This window comes from Pteropus alecto, unplaced genomic scaffold (assembly GCF_000325575.1).
Source record: "Pteropus alecto unplaced genomic scaffold, ASM32557v1 scaffold75, whole genome shotgun sequence".
Lineage (NCBI taxonomy): Eukaryota > Metazoa > Chordata > Mammalia > Chiroptera > Pteropodidae > Pteropus > Pteropus alecto.
The window spans coordinates 31,420,108-31,444,307 of record NW_006440638.1 but is presented as its reverse complement, the minus strand read 5'-3'; the positions used below and the strand labels follow the sequence as shown (position 1 = coordinate 31,444,307).

Here is a 24,200-nt window from a genome sequence, read left to right as displayed (position 1 = left end):
ATCTATTAAATTGAATCAAACTATTCACAGAACTTTTTTTTTTTTTTTGCCACTTAATGAAAAATTTAAAGGCCTAACAAATCACTGATTTTTAAATAATAATAGCTTGCAGATTATGAGCAGTAATGGAATTTTTTTCTAGGTAAAACCACACTGTTATCTCATGTGCCCATAAGATATTTCTCCAGTTCAAAAAGCCCAACATTAACATGATTGTTTCTTGTCTAGACCTTTCCTGGTTAAAAACTAAGCAGCTTTGAATGGTTTACTTCAAATACCTCCCTTAGCATCTGCAGATATATAAACTGGTACAAACTTTATGAAAAACAATCTGGCAATGACATAACGAAAGACTTAAAAGTATTCATAGTCATATACCCAGCAATTCTACTTCTGGTCATTTGGAATAAAAAAATAACCTAAAATTTGAATAGAAATTTACACATAAGAATGTTCACTACAGCAAAATTTGGAACACATTTTTAATAATTTCTTATATTCTTCTCTATAGGTTTTTATGTAAGTTATAAGCAACCTAAATATAAATAGGGAGATAATTTAGTATGTAACGATCCTTTATAAAATGGAATATTTTATAGTCATTAAAAATGGTAGCATATATACATGCTAGTACATGCTAGGAGAAAAAGGGCTTTGTTAATTCATTTTAATTCTGGGAATAGAGACCTTTACTTTTCGCTTCCACTTTTCTGTACTATTTGATTTATAAAATGACCAAGTATTACTTTTATTTTTAAAAATCAATAAAAAATGTTAAGAAAGAATATGTAATGACATGGAAAAATAATTAAGCAAAAAAAAAAAAGGAATATAAACATGGTATCTACAGTACACTTAGGAAAAATCTTAGAACATATCAAATGTTAATAATTCTATTTCTATTTTTCATTAAAAATAAAATGTGCTTTAAAATATTAGCTAGTTAAACAATATTAACTTGTTTTCTAATCTGATTTTTCAAAATTTAATCTTTTTCTCCCAGTGAACCTCAAATAATCTAGAATCTCATTCTTGTTTGCTGAATTAATCACATATCTGAGAGGATCAAGGGTTAATTTAAGACGTAGATTCAGTCAAGATATTAAAACATGTTGGATAGCATATTTTTGTTATATTAAACATAATACCAAAAAAAGTCATTTTTAAGTGAGTTACAAACTAACACTAAACTTGAAGCTCCAGAGTTAACCTATGCCACATTGTTATCCATTTGCACCCTAGTCATGTAAAGGGCAGTATCAGTACAGATGCTGGAGCTAGACTGCCTCTGTTTATAATCTTGGCTCCATCTTTTGCTAGCTGGGTAACCCTGGCAAGTGACTGACACTTTCAGTGCTTTGTTGTGTCCTTGTTTCCAAAATGGTGCTTATCTCATTGGATCGTGAGAATTAAACAAATGTGTATGAAGTGCTTAGAACATTGCTGGCATATGGTTAAGTACTTAATAACTGTTTGCTATTATTACTTTTACTAACATACTAAGCACCTGATTTCAGAAGCATTCCATTCTCAAGTAATTGGGCAACAAAGTACAAAGTGAATCATGGTTTTTATAATATCCTGAACAGTTGCACACAGCTTACATCTATAGGACCACTATCCCTCCACTGTCACATCAGTTTTCACAAACAGAGGATATTCTGTAAGTACACAAAAAGCTCACCTGAAATGCATTTCAGTTATGAAAACTCGTTGTTAAAAACAATTTTTATAGAGTGATATGACAGTAAAACTTTCTTCTACTCATTGGAAATATGCGAGAGGCCAATGAAAGTAGCATTTGGTATAAAACCTGGCTTTTGGAGTTGGTTAGTCAGATCAGCCGTCCCCAACCTTTTTGGCACCTATGAGCATCTGATGCCTGATGATCTGAGGTGGAGCTGAGGCGGTGATGCTAGCTCTGGGGAGCAGCTGCAAATACAGTTGAAGCTTCGCTCACTTGCCCGCCACTCACTTCCTGCTGGGTAGTGCGATTCCTAACAGGCCACAGACTGGTACCAGTCCGTGGCCCAGGGGTTGGGGACCTCTGAGTTAGATCATGTACTTGCAAGGTCAAAACTAAAATGAATTGCTAAATAACTCAATTTATTGCTCTGCTGTGTGTTCTTTGGTTCAGACCGAATTCTTAATCACAGCCAACCACCTCACAAAAGTACTTTAAGGGAAGCCATCAGAGGAATCGACATGAGAGAGTAGATAGAGGTCAGTAGATATACATTCTTTGATTCCTGATATTGGAAAAGCAATTCAAAGAAGTATCTTACTGATGGTGGGGCAGGAGTACAATTTGACCAAAACCACTTAACGGTGCTTTCTATATGCTAAATGAGCATCATCTTAAGCAAAGTTATACATGTCATTACTTAAACGAAATGAATATTAGATTAGCCTTCTGAAAAGAAGAGAAAAAAGAGAAGAAAAAAGAAAATAAGGAGAAAAAAAAAGGGCATTTGCCTTCCATGTATGAGTTTGATTGGAAAAAATATTATAATGGATAAAAGAAAAGAGCATGGGTTACCCATAGTCTTCAAAGAGCAAATCTACAATATTCTTTCTTGGTATTTTACACACATAGAGACCTTCTCATGGCATTATGCCATTGGCATTTTCTATATGAAAAGTAAGAATAAGGAAAAAAGGAACACAGACAATCACCAAGGAAAGTCAAAAAGTTTTCACCAATTCCACCACCATCCCACCCTCTTTCATGGAAGATCAAAAGATGAATCTTACCTCCACTGAGAATAATGACGGCTATAAATATTGCCAAGTCGCTGTCATCTAATTCCAGTGCATTGAACTTCACAGCAAACTCAAACTTGGGCTCCATAAAGTCACCAAAGGGCTTTCTCAGGCTCTTTAGAAACTCCCTTGTCATGAATCCTTGGCCCTCTGATATGAGAACCCCATCTTTATTCATCAAGGAGGCCAGCATTGTGTAAATGATCTCATGGACGCCATATTTTAGGAGAGTTACTTGGTCATTCAAGTCAAGGTTTACAAAGCCAGGAATACTTTTGGCATACTCTGTGATCTCTTGCACTGCTTCCACTGAGCGAAACTGACACCCCTGAAAAATGCGGATGGCTACCTCTTTGCTCTGCTCCTGCAAGGGGGTGATGTGTTTGAACTTGATTTTATCTTCTCCCATCATTAAGGAATTCATGTCATAGATAACAAATGGCTGCAAATAAAAAGAAAAAGTGGCTGAGTTGGAGATTTCTAATTCACAGTGAATACCATCCCGATTTCTTTATACACATTTGCTTTAATAACTAACATCTTTAAAGTCAACAACACTTAATAATGATGAAATACTCTTATCTCCTGATTATTTCTCCTCATTGTCTTCTGGGATCAAACATATTTTAATAGTTTTGGTCTTTTTTTCCTTCAATTTATACTGTAACACTTTACCTATGACTAGCTAATAGTTCCAATTTCTGTTGTTTGGAGTGTTTGCTGTTGATTTAAAAAATAATATAAAATTTATTGTTTATCTTGGCTTTCAATAGAATACGTTTTTAGCCTTCTTTCAATAAAAAGCATTTCAGCAACTCAGGGTTGAACAGACACACTTGAACATAAAGTAACCTTGCAGTTTTAAATTAAATCTACTGAGATCTGAAATGAAACAAAGTGTGCATGTAAAATATACTTAATTATAAAACTCAGTCTGAAAGCAGATTAGAAATATTGAGCCAAGAAAATGTCTATTTCTTTTTTTTAATGCTCTGGAAGCAATCTGTTTCAGGAAGAGCAGATGTGTAAGGCCTGTGGGTAAGCGCTGCAAAAAGTGGCAAAAAAAAAAAAAAAAAGTTTTGAACTTATTTTTCAAAATATTGGTATTTAAGGGTCAAATAATCAATAAAACATGAGCATCAGGTTTGCAAAAGGCTGCTTTTAAAAGCAAGTTGTATTAGCCATGAAATGATCCCACTCCTTCATTTTCTTGTATAGAACTAACAAAAGGTTTGTAGTCATTGTGAAAACTCTCAAGGCTACTCTGATTGAGAAGGGGCAGGACTTTATATACATTGGATATAATGAACTACATAAGGAATCAAACCTCTAGTCCTATTCAAATCAAGTGCATACCTGGAAGTATTAGAACAAGAGTTGAGGATACTTGGGTTCTAGCTTTTGTTCTGTGGTTAACTATCTGACTTTAGGAAAGTCATTTATCTTTCCTAGGCCTCAAATTTCTCATTTGAGGAAAATGGATTAAATTGGAGATTTCCATCTCTTCTCTTGAGAATACTCTAGTTGTATTTCTCAGAAACTGTGTGTGTGGTCTGTGTAGTGTGTGAGTGGATATGTGTGAGCATGCATACACATGCATGTACACTGAACATGAAGTCTCTAATGTGCTATAAATATTCGTTTGAGCAGAGATGTTGAGAATTCTCTCCTGATTGGCAAGAGAAAGTGAGTGCAATGAGTGGAAGTCATTGCCAGCTTCAAGGTTTAGAGATTCTATTAATCTCTATATGAGTCTAGAATTTTCACCAAGCTATTAAATCTGTTCTACACTGAAGAAAATAACACTAACACTAAGGACTCTAAGATGCTGAATAGATTTCCAAACTTGCATATTATTTCAACACTATTTACTGGAGATATTCCAGAAATTCTTCATTTAAAAAAAATTTTACTTCAATTATATTGTTTAGCAAACCACAAAGGAGGACAGATGTGAGGAGCCTAAGAGTAAGTTTGCCTGGTTGCTCTAACTAATTCTTCAAGTAAATCAGGAGCAAATAGTGCTATGTTTTTGTATATTTTGCTTTTTTGTTTTTTTTTCCCTACTTTAGGATTGATATTATTAATGGGAGAGGAAAAAAAGCCAGAGTAGATAGTAAGTCATATCAGTTATAATGTGCTATTTCCTCGGAATGTCAGATTCTAGTGGGTAAAACTTGTTTTATAGAACCTAGAGCAAACCTGGTTTCTGTTTTCCAGGAGTTTTGTAGTTTATTATGATTTATGTTGAAGAAATACTAGCTTTTTTGCCATGAGAATCTCATGGTATGGATACCTGAAAAGTCTACCTGCACATGTATGTACAAGTTACATGAATATAAAATCATCACCTCTTCACATATGAAAAGACTGTACCCAGAACAACCCACTTCAACTTTTAGAAGAGCTTCTGCTCACCCATTTGGTTCTTGGCACAGAATGTATGCAGAAAATTCTTCCACCCCCATGTAAGCAATTTATCTGGAACTATGCCCTGATAAATCACCCTGTGACTCTTCCCCTTAACTTCCCCTGTCCCCTCATATAAAGACCCAGGTTCCTGTTTTTGAAACTCTGAGATAGTTGAGCATAGGGCACAAAATCCTGCTAATTTTCTCTCCCAATTTAACAACAATGTGACTTTAACCCCTTGGCAATCAATGTTGGTCAGGATTTCCTGGCAGTAAACACTCAAGGACAGAGAAAGGAATCAGTGGCCCCCACCATCATGCCAAACCATTCCAGTTTTTTTTTTTAATCTCTTCAGCATTTTGAAAGTGGTGAGCTGGCAGAAAATTCTAGGTATTGACATGTGAATGAATACCAGGTGGATTTTTGTTTTGTTTTGTTTTCCCAGTCATATGATTATGCTGTTTTCATTGAATTTTTGAAGTCTGCATAGTTTCTTTCAGCCTCCACGTGCATCTGTCAAACTGTACGAGTGATGATCAGATATGATCTGCCTTTCTTTTTCACCAATTTGACAATCCTTAGATTGCAAATGGTTAATCTGCACATTTCACACAATGAGACCTCCATATCCTAAAACAGTAAAAAACATTGAAGACCCTATCGCTTAAAACTATGGGTGAAATTACGTCTGTGGAATTTATTTTGAATCATTAATTCAGTATTACACTTCTGGTAAAATATTCCACATTTCTGTATTTTCTACAAAGTAAAGAGAAACCTTATCTGTTCTATTAGCTTGTACAGTATCATTAGATGATCTGCCATTATAAGATGAACCATATCATCAAATTTAGTTTTAATGATTTTACCCTTTTAGTTTGGAACTAACAATTTACTTATCTTCAGACACTATCATATGGCTAGATTAGCATCTCTCCTTAACAGGAAAGCATGCTTAATTACATTTAGAACATCATCGGGGATAGATCCAGGTTTTGTGGGGCTTAAAATGTACATAGTTGTTGGGTACATTTACAACATTGTTGGGTTCAAAAATACAAATTATAAGAACAAAATTGCTCAGGCTCTTCTCAGGGATTGGAAAGGGCTCTGTGCAAGGGAGGGGCCCTTAAGCTTCATCAGCTTCCTGGTGAATCTGCCTCTGGCCATTATGATGCTTGTCCTTCTAGTATACTGAACAGACCAGAAAAATGTGAGAATGAAATGAAAAAAACTTCACTTGAATACGTTTTTCCAGAGAAGCAAAAATGGTTTCTATAAGGGGAAATTACAAAAAAAAAAAAAAAAAGTTTTCTTTGGAGAGATACATCAAATGTACTTTATTTTGATATATTGTGATTTTCAAAAATGGCTCCACATATCAAAGCCAGGATGAGATTAGGGGGTACTGCTTTATATAGATAATTAAATTTAGTTGCAGACCTATTTCATGCCTCCTATGTATAACACAAAGGTCACAGGGAAAGCTGGCTTAATAATGGAGAAATAGAACAAGAGTGTTCCTTAGTAGTCCAATAACATCAGCGTTTTAATACTAGCTATAAAAGGGATTATACGTGAATGCTCTAAGTTTACAGCTCCTCAAATAATAAATAGCAAACTAAAGGAGATAAATGAGAAAGTCAACTAATAAAACACAGATTATTCCAGTGATTTCTCTAATTTGGGAGACTGAAATTAGTATAGCAGACAACTAACTCTACCTTCTCATAAATGATCACTTGGTAACCACCTCAGAGTTAAAAATGACCTGAAAAAATGTGTACTTCATCTTGTGGGGCTCTCCTGATATTCTTAGTTTTCTTGACAAATTAAACAAAAGTACAAGGAAGAAAACTGAGTTCTTAGGGCCTCTCTTCTTCATTTTGTTTCTTTCTTTTTATACTTCTGACTTTCGTCCTTTTAGACACACATAGTTCTCCTCAATTAGCTATAGTGGGTGAATGTTCATCCAAAATGCATTGGTTGGGTTTCCTCGACTTCTTTCTAGTTTCTGCCCTTGTTGTTCCTATTTTCCTTTTTTTGAGAACCATGGGATTTACAGAACTAAAGGGGTCTGTAGAAATAAGCTACAGCATCATTTTCTGACTAGGTATGAATAAACTGAAGCCAAGAGATGTTCCAAAGTCATAGCTATTTATAGTAAACCTGAAGTAGGACTAGATCTCCTGACTCATAATTAGTTCTTTTCTCTTTCTATTTCTTTCTACATGACTTCCACACTTTTCTTCTTTAAATAAAATTACCGTTCTGGGAGGAATTGGGGCTTTTACACTGAAGCTCCTATATGTGATCTTGGAGTCAGAGCCTTCTGAATTATTATTTCCTAGAGGTCTAGTGAAGTGCTATGTGATTGAAGTTAAATTTGAAAGTCTCTCAAATGTAACTCTGTTTTCCTGCATGGTTTAGAGATTTAAGACAAACAAAAACTTAATAGGAATAATTATTCATACTTTAATGAACTAGCACATAACCACAGCTCTTAAAAAACCATCAACTGCCAGTCAAAACGTTACTCAGATGGCAAGCAAGGGTTTTGGTCAACTGAGTCTAATCGTTAAAAAAGAAAAAAATCCAAGCACTTTTTTTCTTAACTACATAGAATATTATCTTTTTAATTTATTATCTGAAAGAATACTATTGGTTCAGATATATTATATCTTTAGCTATCCCTGACAGTCCTGGCAATAAAGGAATTTATTTTTTTTATTAACACGAATTAATGATCCCAGGATCCTACCTTCTATAGTAGCCATTGAAACAAAATAGCACTATTATCCTGCTCTTTATTTGTACTGGGTGCTGAGTCTCTTTCCTCTGAGGGTTTGTCTAGTGTCTTCTCAGGAGAGTGAATTCCAGCTCACTCAGGTTTTTCCACAGATAAAGGGGAAAGAGGGCACACTTTGTGTAGCTGTGAGTTAAGTGTAGGATTTTAAAGGACAGATATCTTTCCAATAGTTTGAGTTGCTAGATTTGATGGCCACTGTAAATTTTAGAATGCTAAAGTTTAAATGGGTACGGAAGTATTTTCACAAAGTTTTACACTCCTATATTGGTTTTATTAGTCAGTAGTTTTATATTTCATACACTATTTAGAAAAACCATTTTCATTATGGCATCGGTCTGTTCTTGTAATTATAAAAACAGTGACTCCACGTTTACCTATCATAAGCAATGTGCTGCCTTGGGACCCAAAGTCCAATAAGTATAACTAACAAGTTTTATTCCTTATTTGCAGATAGAGTACAGCCAGGGCCTCACCATCTCTCAGATATAAAGTGAAAAGCTGGCAGGCACACCAAGCATTTTTCTATTTATTGTTTTATGACAAACCACGGCACTGAAAATGGTTTTTGAAAACCACTCTCTTTATTTTCACCAACAAACATGGGATTATGTGATAATTATACACCCAGTGTGATCATCACATCAAGGTAATGGTCAAACACTGGGAAATTCCAAATCCATTCAGTACTCAAGCTGCCTTTGTGAAACACAGCACCTAGTTGTAACTTATTCGTTTTCAGAGTTCACTAGGATCTCTTAAAGGAGGGGCCTGGGCTGGAATAAGCCATTGAAAGAGAAAGACTGTGGGAGAGCCAGTTTCGTTTCTATTTGAGGGTAGCTAAAAGGCCTATCGCTCCTAAAATTCTTCTCCAGTGATCCATATTCTGTGCTTCCATATCTCATCTTCTCTTAGCCCTGGGCCTAAAATTCCCAAGCATTATTATTTTCAGACAAGACAATGAAAAGTACATCATGTCCCAAAGATATGATGTTAAAGTTAAAAAGATAAGAGGGAAGCAGGAACATTTAATTTATCTGTCCACTTATCTGTTTTGAAAGGTGCAAATGGCACCAGGGAATAAGATATAGGAGAAGGAAGTTAAGTTGGCAAGGAGAGAAGCCCCGGTTGTACTGCAGGCAAATGCTGGTGCTGGGCCTGGGAGGAGAGATTAGCAGACATTCCATATATGTGACAGAATAGGCAATGGTTAAATTAAATAGTAAGATAAACTTAAAGAATGGCCGCTTCAATAAAGCCATTTCCTTTTCCAAAGGTTCTGGGCACCCACTATGCTGAGTAGCCTCCCCCAGGGTTGGCCTAACCAACACTAATGACATCAGTTTTAGCAGGGTGTATATAATGAGACCCAAACTGCTCTACAACACCAGCCGTAGCCACTTTTCACATCCCCCACCCTCTCAAAAGTCCATATTTCTGCAAAACTTTTCCTATCAATTCAAATCTTAACTTTCATAAGTCTTGGCCAAGAGATAACATAACACCCCTGAGAAAGATGCTATCAAATGAATAACATGACCATGTAAGATAAAGAACAAATCTCTAGTCTCATTGGAAATCACATTTTGGATTTTTTTCCCTCTCCCATATTCCTCTCTGAACTATTTCTTTCCACCAGTGCTTAATTTGATTTTGAAAGATAAGGAGAAAAAGGAGAGCCAAACAATTCTATTTCAGTTTTGTGTAATCAGGGAATGGATTATTTTAATTTGGCCCAGTCTCTCATTCCTTTCCAGATCTTTATAAGAGGCAATTCTGCCTCTATCCAGATCATTAATGATGTCCAAGTTTGGTGAGCAAATATTGGGCTAGTTAGAGGCCAATTTTTGCTGAAAGTCCAGAATTTCAAAGGGCATAGGCAACAGTTTTTAATTCAGTTAAGCAAACAGTTTTTAATTCAGTAATACATCCCGAATAACTACTATGGGCAGTGCACACTCCCAGTTACTATAGTGGAAAAAATTACAAATATTTGGCCTCTGAACTTGAAAAGACTATAGTCAAGCATTTTGTATCCCTTTCCCTTAAAATAGCTTAATACCTATTTATTCCATAAAGAGCCTGCAATTATCTTATTTTTAACTCAAAGATTTAGAGCCGAAGAGTCAATTGGCATGAGGCTTTAAAGTGATTTACAATGGATTGGGCTCTGTGCCCTTCAGTAACACACAGAAGAGTATATTGGCCACTGGTAGTGTAAACTTAAATTCTTGACTACTGGGGAAAATTTAAAAAACAAACAAAAAACTATCTTCCTTCTATCTTCCAGGTACTATTAAATTGATAGGATTTCCACCATGGATTGCAGGTCTGGATTGGGAGATAAAGTGAAGCTGAGAAAGCAGTTCCAGGAAAACAAATAGCTCGAGGTAAAACTGGAGTAAACATTGTTTTAGTTATATTATTCCTTTCTCAGTTCTGGGGCTCCTAGCCTCCACTTCCCTACCCCATACTGGCTTTCAGCAAGCTGTTGCAATTTGCCGTAAACTGTTAACCCTCTTTAGCCACATTGCTCTAGTTTTTCTTTTATTTTTATCTCTTTAAACAAACAGTTTATTTTCCGTAGTCAAATCGGCTATGTAGAGGTCTTCATTTATTTGCTTTTGTTTTGTTATGCCCTGACTTTTTTCATGTAATGAATACACAGACTTAGCTTTACTATGACCTACAATAAATGTCTGTGGGAGACAGTCCTAGTCTCTGTAATTCAGGAAGAACAAAGCACAAGAAAAATTTCCCGACTGTGAGTATACTGGGATAGCAGAACAAGGTAGATAATTCTTGCTATTCTAAAAATTGATAAAAATAAATCGTAACTCAGAATGTTTCTCCAAGGTGAAACTTTCCTTGTGTATAGGTCAGCCTGGCTCACTGCTAGCCGATGGGAAAGGCTAGCTTCCAGAGAGAATATCATGCTAAGAAAGCACTGAAGTAGAAGTCAGAGGCCTGTATTATAGTCTTGGTTCTTCCACATGCTAATTATGTGATCTCAAGGCAAAATGCTTAACCTTTAAATAGAGGGTAATAACAGGAGCCATGAGACGGTTTAGTGTCTCAAACATATGAATGTGTAAGATTTTTTTGAAATTGTAAAGAACTGAATATAGGTATAATACTGTTAAGGTATCAACAACCTCTCGTAGTCAGAGAACTCATTGTCCTTCTGGGCATTTCACCCTTTATACGGCAATATCCCACAGGAGCTTTTTCTTTTAGTTGACCCTACTCTGTTTAGCTAAAAGGAAAAATAACATCTTGAGACAATCATCAAAATACATTAAAGGGTAATGAAATTTTCCCCAAAATATAACTGAGTGGGGAAAAAGTTACATATATCTATCAAGTAACTGCATACCTCTCCTAAAGGTGTTCATTTGAAAATAAATGAGAGCATAAAAGGGCTCCTAAGGGCTGGGATGGTGTCTCCTGAATGCGTTTCGTGGATCTTACTACCCTAGGAACCTGCTGTGGAGGTAATGACAATCAAAGTCAGACCCTGCCTGTGTAAACTGAGGTCCAGAGATGTGATCAATCTGCAAGCTAATGGCAGAACTGGGATTAGAATTTCATGTGTAGTTGTGTTTTGTTTTAATATGAATCCACATTGTTTTTGCAGATTCCTGCCAGAGAAGAGGTCTGCTTCTGGAAAACTTGACTCAATAACAATTACAATCCATTCTGGGTTTTCTAAACAGTGGTAATCAATGAGCCTACAGATGTTTGAGAATCCACTAGAGTAGCCCAAGAAGCTCTGAGTCTCACAGAAGATAAAATTCATACATATAATAAAAGGATAAAGCTCTCAGTTACCCAGGAACTAGCAATAGAGTGCTACAAAGGAAAGAAAGGTAATATAATATCCGGAATGTATTTTTGTGCCCCACGTGGAACTTTGTAAAAGGTAACTCTAATAGTTCTCTTAAAAGGTAAAATAAGGGGACTGAATACCTTTTCCAAACCTAGGTCAGGAAAGCCGAGTTGCATGAATTAATGTAGTTATGACCAGCTGTTTTGATACCAAGAAAAGACATGTATCCTGAAAGAGGATGGTGGGATGAAGGAGGCTTTGGTTCATTCATTAAAGTTAAGATGACCTGCATATTTTTACACTGTTCTCAAAGAATTTATTAAGAGAACTTGAAGGACTTTCTCCCTTCTCAAAATAATTTTCACTTATCCTATCTGAAGCCATTTCCTTTCCTGTGTTTCAGACTCAAGCCTGCAGTATGTAACAGCCAATAGCTGAATAGTACTCTACCTGTGTGTGTAACATGGTAAATCATTTCCTCAAAGGAAAACACAACAACAACAAACCCAGCCACCCCAAATTAAGACAGTAGAGAGAACTAACTGATTTATCTGTTGTCTTTCCTGTCAAGATGGCCCTCGCCTTTGCTTTGGTCAGCGGGAAGGACTTTATGTATGAGTCATACAAATGTTTTGCCAGGGCCCGTAGATCAGCAGACTCTGGGTTCAGCTGGTCGATATCACTGGAGATCTCTGCCAACAGCTTCTCCTTCTCAGCCTGTGGCATCCGCCCAAACCTGATGGCTGTAGAGGAAGAGAAATGACAGGATGAATCATTGAAATACTACTGCTCTTAATGCACTGTTCTCCTGTAGTCCTAGTGCCTACAGAGCAAAAGGCCCTCCTCCCCTCCACCAATCTCAAGTCCTGGTTTCTATCTACAACCTTGCTCATATTTTTATTTCACAGCAATAGGACAGGCTACAAGTAAATATTAAATTGTTCACTTCTTTAATTTAAAAAAGTAATGCATGATCTTGCCAGGAAGGTGAAAGAATCTAAGAGTTTGACCAAAAAAGGTATTCGGTCCCATTATTTACTTACACATAGAGAGCCAGCTCCTACTCATCCCTCAAGACCCAATTCAAATGTCACCTTCTTTGTGAGGCTTTCTCTTTTTTCTTCAAGCAGAGTTTATTATTCCTTCTCCTGGACTCTAACAGAGCTTTGTACATACTTCAACGATAGCAATTTCACCCTGTACTTTATTTATTTTACATGTCTATTTGTCTCACTCTAGAACAACATCCTGAAGGCCAGGGGCAGCGACTTATTCATCTTTGTGTCCCCAGCACTTGACATAAGGTCAGGCACTAAAAGGATTAACATGTTTTACGAATTAAAGAACTATGTAGGATTCAAAGTTGTACAGACATAGACTTTATTCTCAGGGAGTCTGTATAATCTGTTTCGTCTCTGTTATAAAGAAATACAGATGGTGCTTTCTTTCATGTTACTAGGCCAGACAGTACTTTTATATTTGGTGGAAAGAAGCCATAATTAGCCCCCCGACTTTACAGGATTATCACTTAATGATGTTTGTCAAAAAGACAATTTCCTTAATATTTGATTTCCTATGGAATGAGAAAGTACGAAAGAAGAAGAAAACTAAAGAAAGAAGGGCAAAAAGGAACATTTAAGAGGTTTGTAAGGCCTACATTGGGGGAAAAAAATCACCTATTTATAACTGCTTCAACTCAAATATGTTTTTCTTCCTTCCTACTAATACTATCTGTAAAATAATCATTATTTTATTTCATTATTATCATACCTCATTCCAGGTGCTTACATATGCTGTTTTATTTAAATCTTCAAAATTTTTATTGAGATATAATTGACATATAACAATATGTTAGTTTCAGGTGTACAACAGTGACTCAGTATTTGTACATATTGTAAAATGGTCACAGTAAGGCTAGTTAACAGCTATCATCACATATAGTTACACAATTTTTTTTCTCGTGATGACAATCTTTGAGATCTACTCTGTTAGCAACTTTCAAAATAAAACTCAGTATTATTACCATAGTCACCATGCTGTACATTACATCCTCAGCACTTAATTTTATAACTGGAAGTTTGTACCTTTTGACTTCTTTCACCCATTTCACTGCCCCGCACCACCCGCCGCTCCCAGCCACTTGCCTCTGTTAACCACCAGTTTGTTCTTTGTTATCTATGAGTTAGTTTTTTGTTTTGTTTTCTTTTGTTTTAGAGTTCACATATAATGAGTCATATGGTATTTGTCTTTCTCTGTTTGACTTATTTCACTTAGAGTAATGCCCTCAAGGTTCATTCATGTTGTCACAAATGGCAAGATTTCTTTCTTTTATATGGCTGAATAATGTTCCATTGTGTATATATACCATATTTTCTTTATCCATCCATACAGGAACACTTAGGTTGTTTCCATATATTGGCTATTGTAAATAACGTTACAATGAACACGGGGGTACAGATATCTTTTCAAGTTAGTGTTTTTCTTTCCTTTAGATTGATACCCAGAAGTGGAATTGCTGGAACATAATTTTGACTAATGCTACTTTGGGGCCACATTTTGGACTCTGCATTTTCTTGTAATAAGGTCATTTGGATATCATATCAAATATTACCCTGTGCATAGCTCTACTATTATACTTATCATATGGTATCATAGTAATGTGTTTGTTTTTATGAGTCTCCTGCCCTAGACTATAAGCTCCTTGAGGGCAGAGACTTTTGTATTCATTTATATCTCTAGCACTTAGTGGTGCTCAGTTAATGGTTGTTGGATACAGGAATGAATAAATGGATGGTGCCTTGCTATATGTCATTATGCTAAAGATAGCATTTCTACCATAGACATAAAAGCACATGAACACATTTCCATCTGAGTACTTAGCGAATTTTATTTTGGATTTGCTACAGAAGAGACTGCTTTGTATCCCTGAGTCTCAAATTCCTAAGTTCATTTCAGTTGACCCTAAGCTTTATCAAAAACTAATACAACTACTGGGTTGTAGGGGCCTCCTTAGGGACCTCTGAGTTAGAAGGGAAGAGAATCTTACCATTCAGTTTGGAGTCCTTTAAATTAAATTAGCCTATATCCATTTGGTAAACATATCCTCTGCATATGACCCCTTCAACTTGCCTTTTTTTTTTTTTTTTTGGTCAAAAATCTTGTCTTTCTTCTCCCTTTTCCCCATTCTCTTTCTTTTTAGTTCCACGGGGATGGGCAATGAATTGTTGTTCATATTCTTATCTCAGTCCCCCACCCCTCTGCCCTGACATATAAGTCTCTCAGGATATAACCTCATCACTTATTGTATTCTCTTTCATAGCACTGATTACAATAATGATCTGTGATATTTTCTCTTTTCCTCTGCTATATAATCTCCACGAAGGCAGGACTCCTGTTTCTTATTGTATCCTTAGCATTTAGTATAATGTCTGGCATTTGTTAAATCCTCATATAACATATTTTGAAATAAAATGAAAAAAAAAAAAAAACCTAGATAGTAGATTCCTTCAAAATCCTTCTCTGGGAAACCAGTCCAATTATTTGCTTCCTTGTACTATGTTTATTCTTTGTTCACCAGTAGTTCTCAGTTGAGGAGTGGGGAATAGAGGGGAGGCAGAACGTGTTAGAATCACTTGTTAACTTTTAAAATTATATATCTTCTATAGAAAATTTTAATATGCCATCCTAATACTCAATGAGGAGTGTATCAAAAACTTGGGGTTTGGAACAGTGTAGAAAAAACTTCCTAAATGATGGGCTCATGTTGTATGCATACCTTAGTTTATCTATCGAGCTAGTACTATACTACTATATTGGTTTATGTTGGTTATTCTACTAGAACATAAAATATATAAGTACCAGGTTTTCTCATCTATGCTCCTGAATGTAACAAAATACACATAGTAGGTATATAATATATGCTTGATGAGTTAAACTCCAAAATATCAAGTTTGAAAACAGAAAATGAGATAGTATTATATTGGTAAGTTTGGGAAAGTGATCACGAAAGAAAACACCCAGTAATAATTATGGCATATAAAAAGTAGAAGAAATTTGGGTGCAAAACTTGGAGAAAATCAGAGTTATATACCAAAACAGAGGTGGTTGGAATTACAAACAATCTTTTGCTCTTTAACTTTCGTTATTTACCAGAGCATGCAATACTGCCTCTTCACTCAATGAGTAAGTACTGACTATCTACTGTATGCCAGACATTGTCTTAGGTGCTGGTTATTTTTTCACAGGTAATAAAATATAAATACACACAAAAGTTTATGTGCCTAGGAAAGCACTTTTTTCCTAATAGGTAATCCAAAAAATTAATTTAGAATAAACAGCCAAAGATAGTCACTTATTACCTTTACTAGTCCTGCTTTTTTATAACCTAACAAAATAGACAAAAATAACTTTAAAAAATAATTTTAGAATTAGGATATATTAAAGCTAAAGCCTTTTGCTCCAACCTAAATAAAATGTGAATTCTTATAAGCTGAAGTTCCCCCGAAAGGCTAAATCTCATGAACAAATGTTCTGTATCGTTAAATGCACATGCTGCAAATTAAACTCAATTAACTATTAGTGCAACTAATTCTATAGGTGATTTTAGCATTTTTACATACCAGAGGTTAAAAAACGGGATAAAAAAATACATCTCATTTAGTGGGACTAAATTTGCACAAAATGTATAGAAATCTGAAGTGGTAAGGGAAATACAATTTTTTATTTGTATGCCTATTTTAAGGGAGAAAAAGTTGATTTTATTTTGTCGCTTTTGAGTCCCATTAATAATGTCTACCTACCCCATGTGGGGTGAAAATATTAGGCACAGAAAGTGTTTAGCTAGTGCCTGGCATGTAGTAATGCTTAATAAGCACAGCTTTTATTACTTGCGGATGAAGTGGTCTAAGGCAACTATGGTTGCTGTAGACTATAAACCAGGATGGTAGGCATGGTGCACTGTCCCAGATTCTTACTCACAGGTAAAGAACAAACCCTGAAGACCTAATCTGTCTGTCTGTCTGTCTGTCCGTCCAAACATCCGTCCATCCATCCATCCATCCATCCATCCATCCATCCATCCATCCATCCATCCATCCATCATCTCTTTCTTTAACTTGTTTAGGAATGGTGTTTTTTAGTGAAGTAATTCTTAAACCTCAGTTTCCACCCATTGAGTGGAGGATCTGAGAACCAAGAAGAGGGAAGACTTCTCTTTTTGGACTGCTGCTTCTGAAGAGACTGAAGTTAAAGCTCAGAAACAGAAGTTGAAACTTCTAGACTGGGGACCAGAAATACAAGGTTGAGCGCGCCCATATACAAGTATATTTTTCCAAATCTCCTACCACTGCTGATTAATCTTAAAAGATAAAAGGAAAATGCTCCATGAGTCACTGAGGGAGAACTTTTGGCTTCTCTGGAAGACAGTGGAATTAACACTGCTCTTGAGATAGGTAGTTAGGAATTCTACTTTCTAGTTTTAGCTCAGTGGAAAACTAAGTGGCTTAGCTTCTCTGGTCTTCAACTGCTTCATCTACAGGATGAGGGACTTAGAAAAGATCTCTAAAGATTCCTTCCTTTAGCTCTGAATTTAGCTATAAAAATTCTACAAATCTCAATGATACATAGTACTGGGGAATATGCTATACTCTCTCTCTTTCTTTTTAAAGCAATAATTGTTTAGTCTTTGAGGTGCTGAAAAAAACAAAACAAAACATTCTTTCTGTTCTACAGATCTAGCACATATCACATAGGGCAACTTCCAAAATACTGGCATTCATGTATCTTAGTTTTAAAAAAACTGTCAATATCAGAATCACTACACACTCTTCAGGAAGAATAGGTTTGGTAGACACTCATTAATTTCTGGTAAAAATATTAGCATGCCTTTATGTAATATACTTTTACTGAACTGAATGCAGCTCACTACTAGCATGTGACACATTCAGCACTGAGTATTTAGTACTGATAAACTCCAAGCACATGGAACATTTAGCTATCTCGCTCTTTGGATCTAAGTATAGCGCTTAGAAACAATTAATGTTTCTTAATGATAATTAATGACATATTTAAAAAACATATACCTAATTGTAAGATCATCAATGACAAATGCTACTTAATTACACAGATAAATTAAAGCAGATATTCAAATAATAAATCAAAAGAAGATAGAAGAATTAAATAAGTTGTGTTTTATTAAAAATGCTTTTGTCTTTTAACATCTAAGGGGTGAATTTGCAGTCAAATCAGGCTTTTGGCAATTAGTAAGGTTATGTTTCATGGTCAGTTTCCCTATTTTTAACATGTTTATTTTCCATAGCCTTATCATATAAATAAGACTTGTATAACACTATTGCTTTTTGTATAGCTATTGTCAATAAGTTATATGTTTTCTCACCTCTTTCTTGAGGGAAAAAATGTGCAGTTTGAGGTTTTGTAGAATTTGGCAATCTAATAACTATCATTTTCTAGCTCCTCTAAAGTAAAACAAGGAGCTGCAGACTGAACACCAATATTAAGTTATTTTTATGTAGGGGTAACATTTTTCAAACTATTTATAGAGGACATTTAAATATTTGCCTAGGTTTCTTTCCAAAGTAGAGATGAGCAACAAACATCACTGCCTCACCTTCTGACTCAGTCCCAGTCCCTGAAGTCTTATTTGACATCGTTTAATTCATTCATTGAACACCTGTTTAGTGCAAGACACTGTGCTAGACAGCCTGGACGGGGCTCCGCGGAGGGGGCAAGAAGGATGAAAAGGACATGTCTACTAGGGGAGATGCTAAAAATACACAGATTATTCTCTCTCTTATACCTCTCTTTACTAGCTCCTTCCTTTCCACCTAAGCAGATGTTTAGTTTTGACACTAATATTACCTCCCCTTCATGTTATCTTTCCTCAACTGAAGTTATTTAACGAGTAGTCTTCCTTCTCTGTCTGCATTGTCACTATTTACTTCCCAATCCACTGCAATCTAGCTTTCGCCTCATTTAAAATTTCCGAAACTACAAACGACTCCTGTCTATTCTTTCCTGAGATCTGAATTTTTATTTTTCACTTCTTCCTCTATTCCTACATCCCTTTATACACGGATGCTGTATATCCCATAAGCACTTCAAATACAACAAAAAACCAAACTTTCATTTCTCCCTCCAGACTGTCTCCTCTTCCTGTTTTACTTTCTTGGTTAATTCATTTTATCACCCAAACTGAACACCTTGAATAACCTTTGACCAACCTCTGTCCCCTCAGACACTTGCATTCATTGGTCAGTGCTCTGATATTTCTCTCAATTCCACTTCTTCTCACCCATCCCAATGTCTTGTTTCATAATATTGCACTGGTGTTCTGATGAATTTCCCTGATTTTTCCCTCTCATTTAACCTTTTTACTGTTATCTATAGTAGCTTGGTTTCTGTCAATAAAGATCTGATCACTCTCTTGTTTTATAAGGCACAGTGTAGTGTCAAGGAAAGGTATAATACACAAAGAGGAAGAATGGAGAATTAGAAGTCTTATGGAAGAGAAGACATTTGAACTGGGCCTTGAATGCCAGGTAGAATTTAGACAGGGAACTGAAGGACATAATACAGAGGCCCACAGGTATTCCATCATAGGGCACTTTCCAGGAACAGTCAAGTACACAACTTGCCTGAAATATACGTGGAAAAAGAGCAGCAGTGGGATAAGGTGGTGGAGGCTGGACTGTGGGCAGTCATGAATGCCAGGTGGGTTTGAGTGACATAACTGTCATGTGCATTAGGACCTCTTACTTTGTTATATTTTCCTGAAAGTTAAAATTTGGGTAACTTTCCTTGATACCACAAAGAAAAGACTAAAGAAAAAAAGAAGAACATGTTGGAATTTTAAATTTATTTGCCATACAGGTTTTCCTTTTTTGTAACATACACTAGGGCTTCTATTTAAAAGGAAGGAGAAAAACTACCTTAAAATGCTGTGCCACAAAAGTGTACAACCATTTTTCTGGGTTTTTATTTTATTTTAAATTATTTTTAAGTTGTTGGCTTTTTTTTTTTTTTTAAGAATTAAAAAGACCATCATTTCTATAATAGGACATCCTAATCAGCAAAGCTAAGATTCCACTAATTTTTATATTTATGAAAAACATAATTTTTATTCAAATCTCAATAGTACAGGAAAAACTTAGCCAAATAACTTATAAGTAACATAAGTCAATTCTTCAGATTATTTTTTTAAATGCACAGCCTACACTTATTTTATTATGTAGTTCATGCACATGAAAATCAGTCCTGAATACAAAATATTGACTAGTCAGAATTCTTAATGACTAAATTATCTCATTAAAAATAAAGAGAACACATTTAAAAATGTGATACCAGAGATTTTGACAGCAGGACTTGAAAACGAAAATTATACTTCAGAAATCTATAAAACTGTGAGTGCCCATTTAATTGAAGAAGCAACATTATTAATCTGTGAGAGAGCATTTTTATCAAGATTCTGTAGATACCAGCTTCACTAATTCGAAATGTAAAACAAACAGTAGCTGATGCAATGATCCCTTAGTAAGTTAATTTTGGGTAGTCCAGGAAATTGGCTCGCTATTTCTGCTCTACTTGCAATTGGAGCCTTTCTCTAAAGGTGTCTGGACAGGGTATTGAACTGACTGCACTTGGGATAACTCAGGAAGGCTTTGGAGCAATCAGTGGGACTGACCCACGGTCTAGAAAAGATGGATTATTAAATGACCAAAATCATTGCAACGTGTATTTATCCTGATCATTACAGAAAAGAAATTGCTCCTAAAGCACATCAGAGCAACACTCGGATGCTTTTACTACTCAATGCTGAAAATGGATATTTGGGAAACAATTCGAAGTTTCCAACTGGAAGAATGCTGAAATCATATCCTTCTATGATGTTTAGGTTACACGTCACAATTAAAATGTAAGTTCTATCTGAACATTAAGCAACTATACCATTTATACTTTCTTTAGCCCAGACTGCTTTTGTACTCTGGGGTTACAGTATTATGCAATCATTAAATGTATTGCCTTAAATTACCGAGCAAGTGATCAGAACATATAAAAGACCTGATTAAGGCATGACTTATATTTTTATGGCACCTAAACATATAGGTGAAAATTTTTAAATTCAGGCAACTGATGATGCCGGTTGCCTAAATATTTTGGAAGACTGTGACATAATCTGTAAGATACAGAATAGCTGGCTGAAAAGTGAAAAATTCAGTGAGGTAGATTACTTGATTTACATAGCATCATAGACTTTACAAAGTTGAAAGGCCTTAGAAGTCACTGATTTCAGTGATTTTCCAACAATATACCCCAGGGCCCTTAGGGCTCCTTGAACGTTACCTCAGAAGCCTCCTTCAAAGCTGGGAGTGGCTAGCTAATAGGGAAGCTAAACTCACAGAATGGGCTAAACAGAGACCAAAGAGTAGAAATAAAAGTAACACAGAATAGAGCAAATTTACTTTGGTGGATGTTCATTTCTTTCTGTGTGTACTAAAAACAGTGAAGTCCTGATTTTGGTATAACACTAAAAGCCTTATTTTGATAAATTGGTTGAGGTCCATTCACATAAAACATTAATAAAAAAGCATTCTATATGAATGGAAATCTCATTACTTTGGCCTCACATTGGCCAATGCAATGAGTTTTAAATAGTGACAAAGATCTCCTAGAAAACTTTGTATATTGAAATGTTTCCTTCATCAAGAAAATAGGCAAGGCAGGTCAAAACCTAGTCATTGAGTTTCCCTTCTGTACGTAGATCAAATGGATGTTTCCTTTTCTGTGCAGCAAACACATTCCCATCAAAACCTCTGAAAAGGGATTTTCTTAGTTATGTCTACAATCCTGTAAGTGCTGAACTGCATAAGTCTTTGATGCCATGACAATTTCTTTTATTTGTGGAGGGTGGGGGGCTGGGGTGGGGAAGCCTTTGCAAGAAGTACCAAACACTCCTATCAAGGCTGCTCCTCTCTCTAAATAGAATAATAGTCATACGATGTCCAAAGATGACCTTATTCAGTTCATGATAACTTTCTCTGACTTTTCTGGGAAGAGAAAATTATATCCTCAATAATCACAAGGCTGGGCTTTAAATATTATTTGCCTATAAACAATAAGCAATAGGAGATATATTTTACATGTATGTATACAAGCAACAGGAAATATATTTTACATTGATGTGTGATGTGACAATTTTTTAAAGGACAAAAAATATAATTAAAAGCAGAACTGGCATGCTTTATTAGGCAGTCTTAGAGATAATGACCTCAAAGTCAAAGATTTCTTCATAAAGATAAAATAAGTTTATTTCAACTTGATTGCATCACCTAAAATACAACCCTTGACTTGAAAACATGCCCTTATGTTTTATGAGGTCTAAAATAAAAAGGAAATGGATGGAATTAAACCAGCAAATTATTTAGCAATCAATGACTGCAGTTATATGCTGCTACACAGCAGATGTAATTAATTGTTGAGAAAAGTTGGACCAAATTTCCATCCTGTCTAGAATACCTAATAGATCTAGTCATAATACATTCTTGCCTTTATAGGAAATGACACATAATAATGATAAAAAAAATATAATTTTTTAAACTATTTTTAAAAATTAGAGTATCGACCAATCATTCCCAAATATCTTGATGATTTCCTCTGTGAAAACCAAACATAGGCTTGATGAAACAAAAATTTAATTTTCACAGATGCTATGGAGTCCTTATAGATGAAGACTGACTTTAAAGATTATTCTCTTACTAGGTCAGTTTTGAGAGAGGTGAAGGCAAAAAAAAATAAAGTAAAAACAGGATATCTAATGTAATAAGACTTTGAATTTAACTTGATTGCTTTGGCATTTTACATTTCTTGAGCCCATAATGAGTTTTGAAAGAACTGACTAATATTGACAAATATAATAATGTCAAGTTACATAAAAATTTGTTTTGAGCTAGTTAAGCAATCAGAGCTAAACAAAAAACAAGAACTATTTCTTCAAACAAGCTCATCTTCCATGATTTTACTGAGTTAGTTCTCCATAGTTCATGAAAATATGGTTCTTCTCAGGTCTTCTACATTCTTCTCCTTAGGTCGACACCCAAATCATAAGCTCGATTTTAGATATAGGTTTAAAAAGTAGAAAGTTTTATTCTCTTATGTTTCTATAGACACTGAAGTTTTGTGGAACTTTTAAATATTTGCTTTATCCACAAGACTGTATGCTTCTCCAAGTCAAAACAACTGCTATATCTATACTCACCTCTGCATAGTAAAGAGGAAAAAGAGTATGTAAATCTAAATTCTGATAAGCCACTTAAAGTTCCATATCCAGAAATCTGCAAGATTTTCTTATATTTGATGTAGGAAGAAACTATTGATACACCTAAGTAAAGTATAATTCTGTTTTTAATACTATTAAAACAACATAAAAAAATCACAATTAGCATGACATTTGTTTTAAAATACTACGGTTATTCCCATCACCTCCCAGATTTTCAAGTCTTTTCTCCTATTATGGCAGGTGCCCAACCACAGAGAAGATTCTGCACTAACAGCTGTGAAACTCTGAACTAAATGAGAAATGCTTTATCAGCATGCAATATTCTGAAATTTGGCATTCTGTGGAAAAACTGTGCACAATTTCAGCAATGGCCCTTGTGTCTACTGATCTGGCAGCCAGAATGAGAGTAATATATGTGGTGCTAAGTGCTCACTTACCATTATGAGACATCCCCACAGCGAGGCATTTCTGAAACCGACAGTACTGACATTTATTTCTACTTTTTTTGTGGATCCGACAGTTAAGATCACACCTATCATAAATAAGCTTCAATCTGATTGTTCTCCGGAAGAAACCCTGCAAAGGGATAATGAAAAAAAGGAGCAAATTTTAAGTCTTTGTGACACACAGAAGCAGCAACATATGACTAAAGGTGCATTGGCCTGGGAATCAGAAAAGGTAGATTCTTGATTCAGTTCTGTCACTGGACTTGAGATAAATCACTTATCCTCTCTGGAACTCAATTTTCTTCGCTATGAAATAAAGAATCAGTGATCTCCAGTGTCTTGTTTTAGCCCTTCAGTGACCACATCCAACTAATGTCATTCAATGTATTTTGGCTCCACGTTTGCATTTCAGCATGCTCTAAGAAGTGCTCTGGATTTAATGTAATGCAAATAAAACACTATGTAATCAGTTCAGTGTCTCTGCAAGCCATTCCAATAGCATGCCCCAGCCCTTATAATTGTGCTAAGCAGTTTGGCAAAGTTATAGTCATTTCATTCTAAAATATGATCAGGGCCAATAAAAATCCATATGTGTATAACTTTTTGGAATTCTCTATGTTGCATAATTTCCTACAGAATTGGTTTCATTTATTA

General features: G+C 35.3%; 1 protein-coding gene across 2 annotated transcripts in view; it reads right to left on the bottom strand.

The window, feature by feature from the left end:
• Window positions 1–24,200, bottom strand: part of PPARG (peroxisome proliferator activated receptor gamma) — a 121,582-nt gene that overhangs the window by 14,111 nt on the left and 83,271 nt on the right. Inside the window, exons 5-7 of one of the 2 annotated variants that reach the window (XM_006917631.3) lie at window positions 23,538–23,676; window positions 12,354–12,553; window positions 2,755–3,205 (exon numbers count right to left, since the gene is read on the bottom strand). In XM_006917631.3, the coding sequence (XP_006917693.1) occupies window positions 2,755–3,205; window positions 12,354–12,553; window positions 23,538–23,676 (790 nt within the window). Of the gene's footprint in view, window positions 1–2,754; window positions 3,206–12,353; window positions 12,554–23,537; window positions 23,677–24,200 lie in introns of those variants that run through there. The other variant, XM_025050694.1, reaches the window with a different exon arrangement.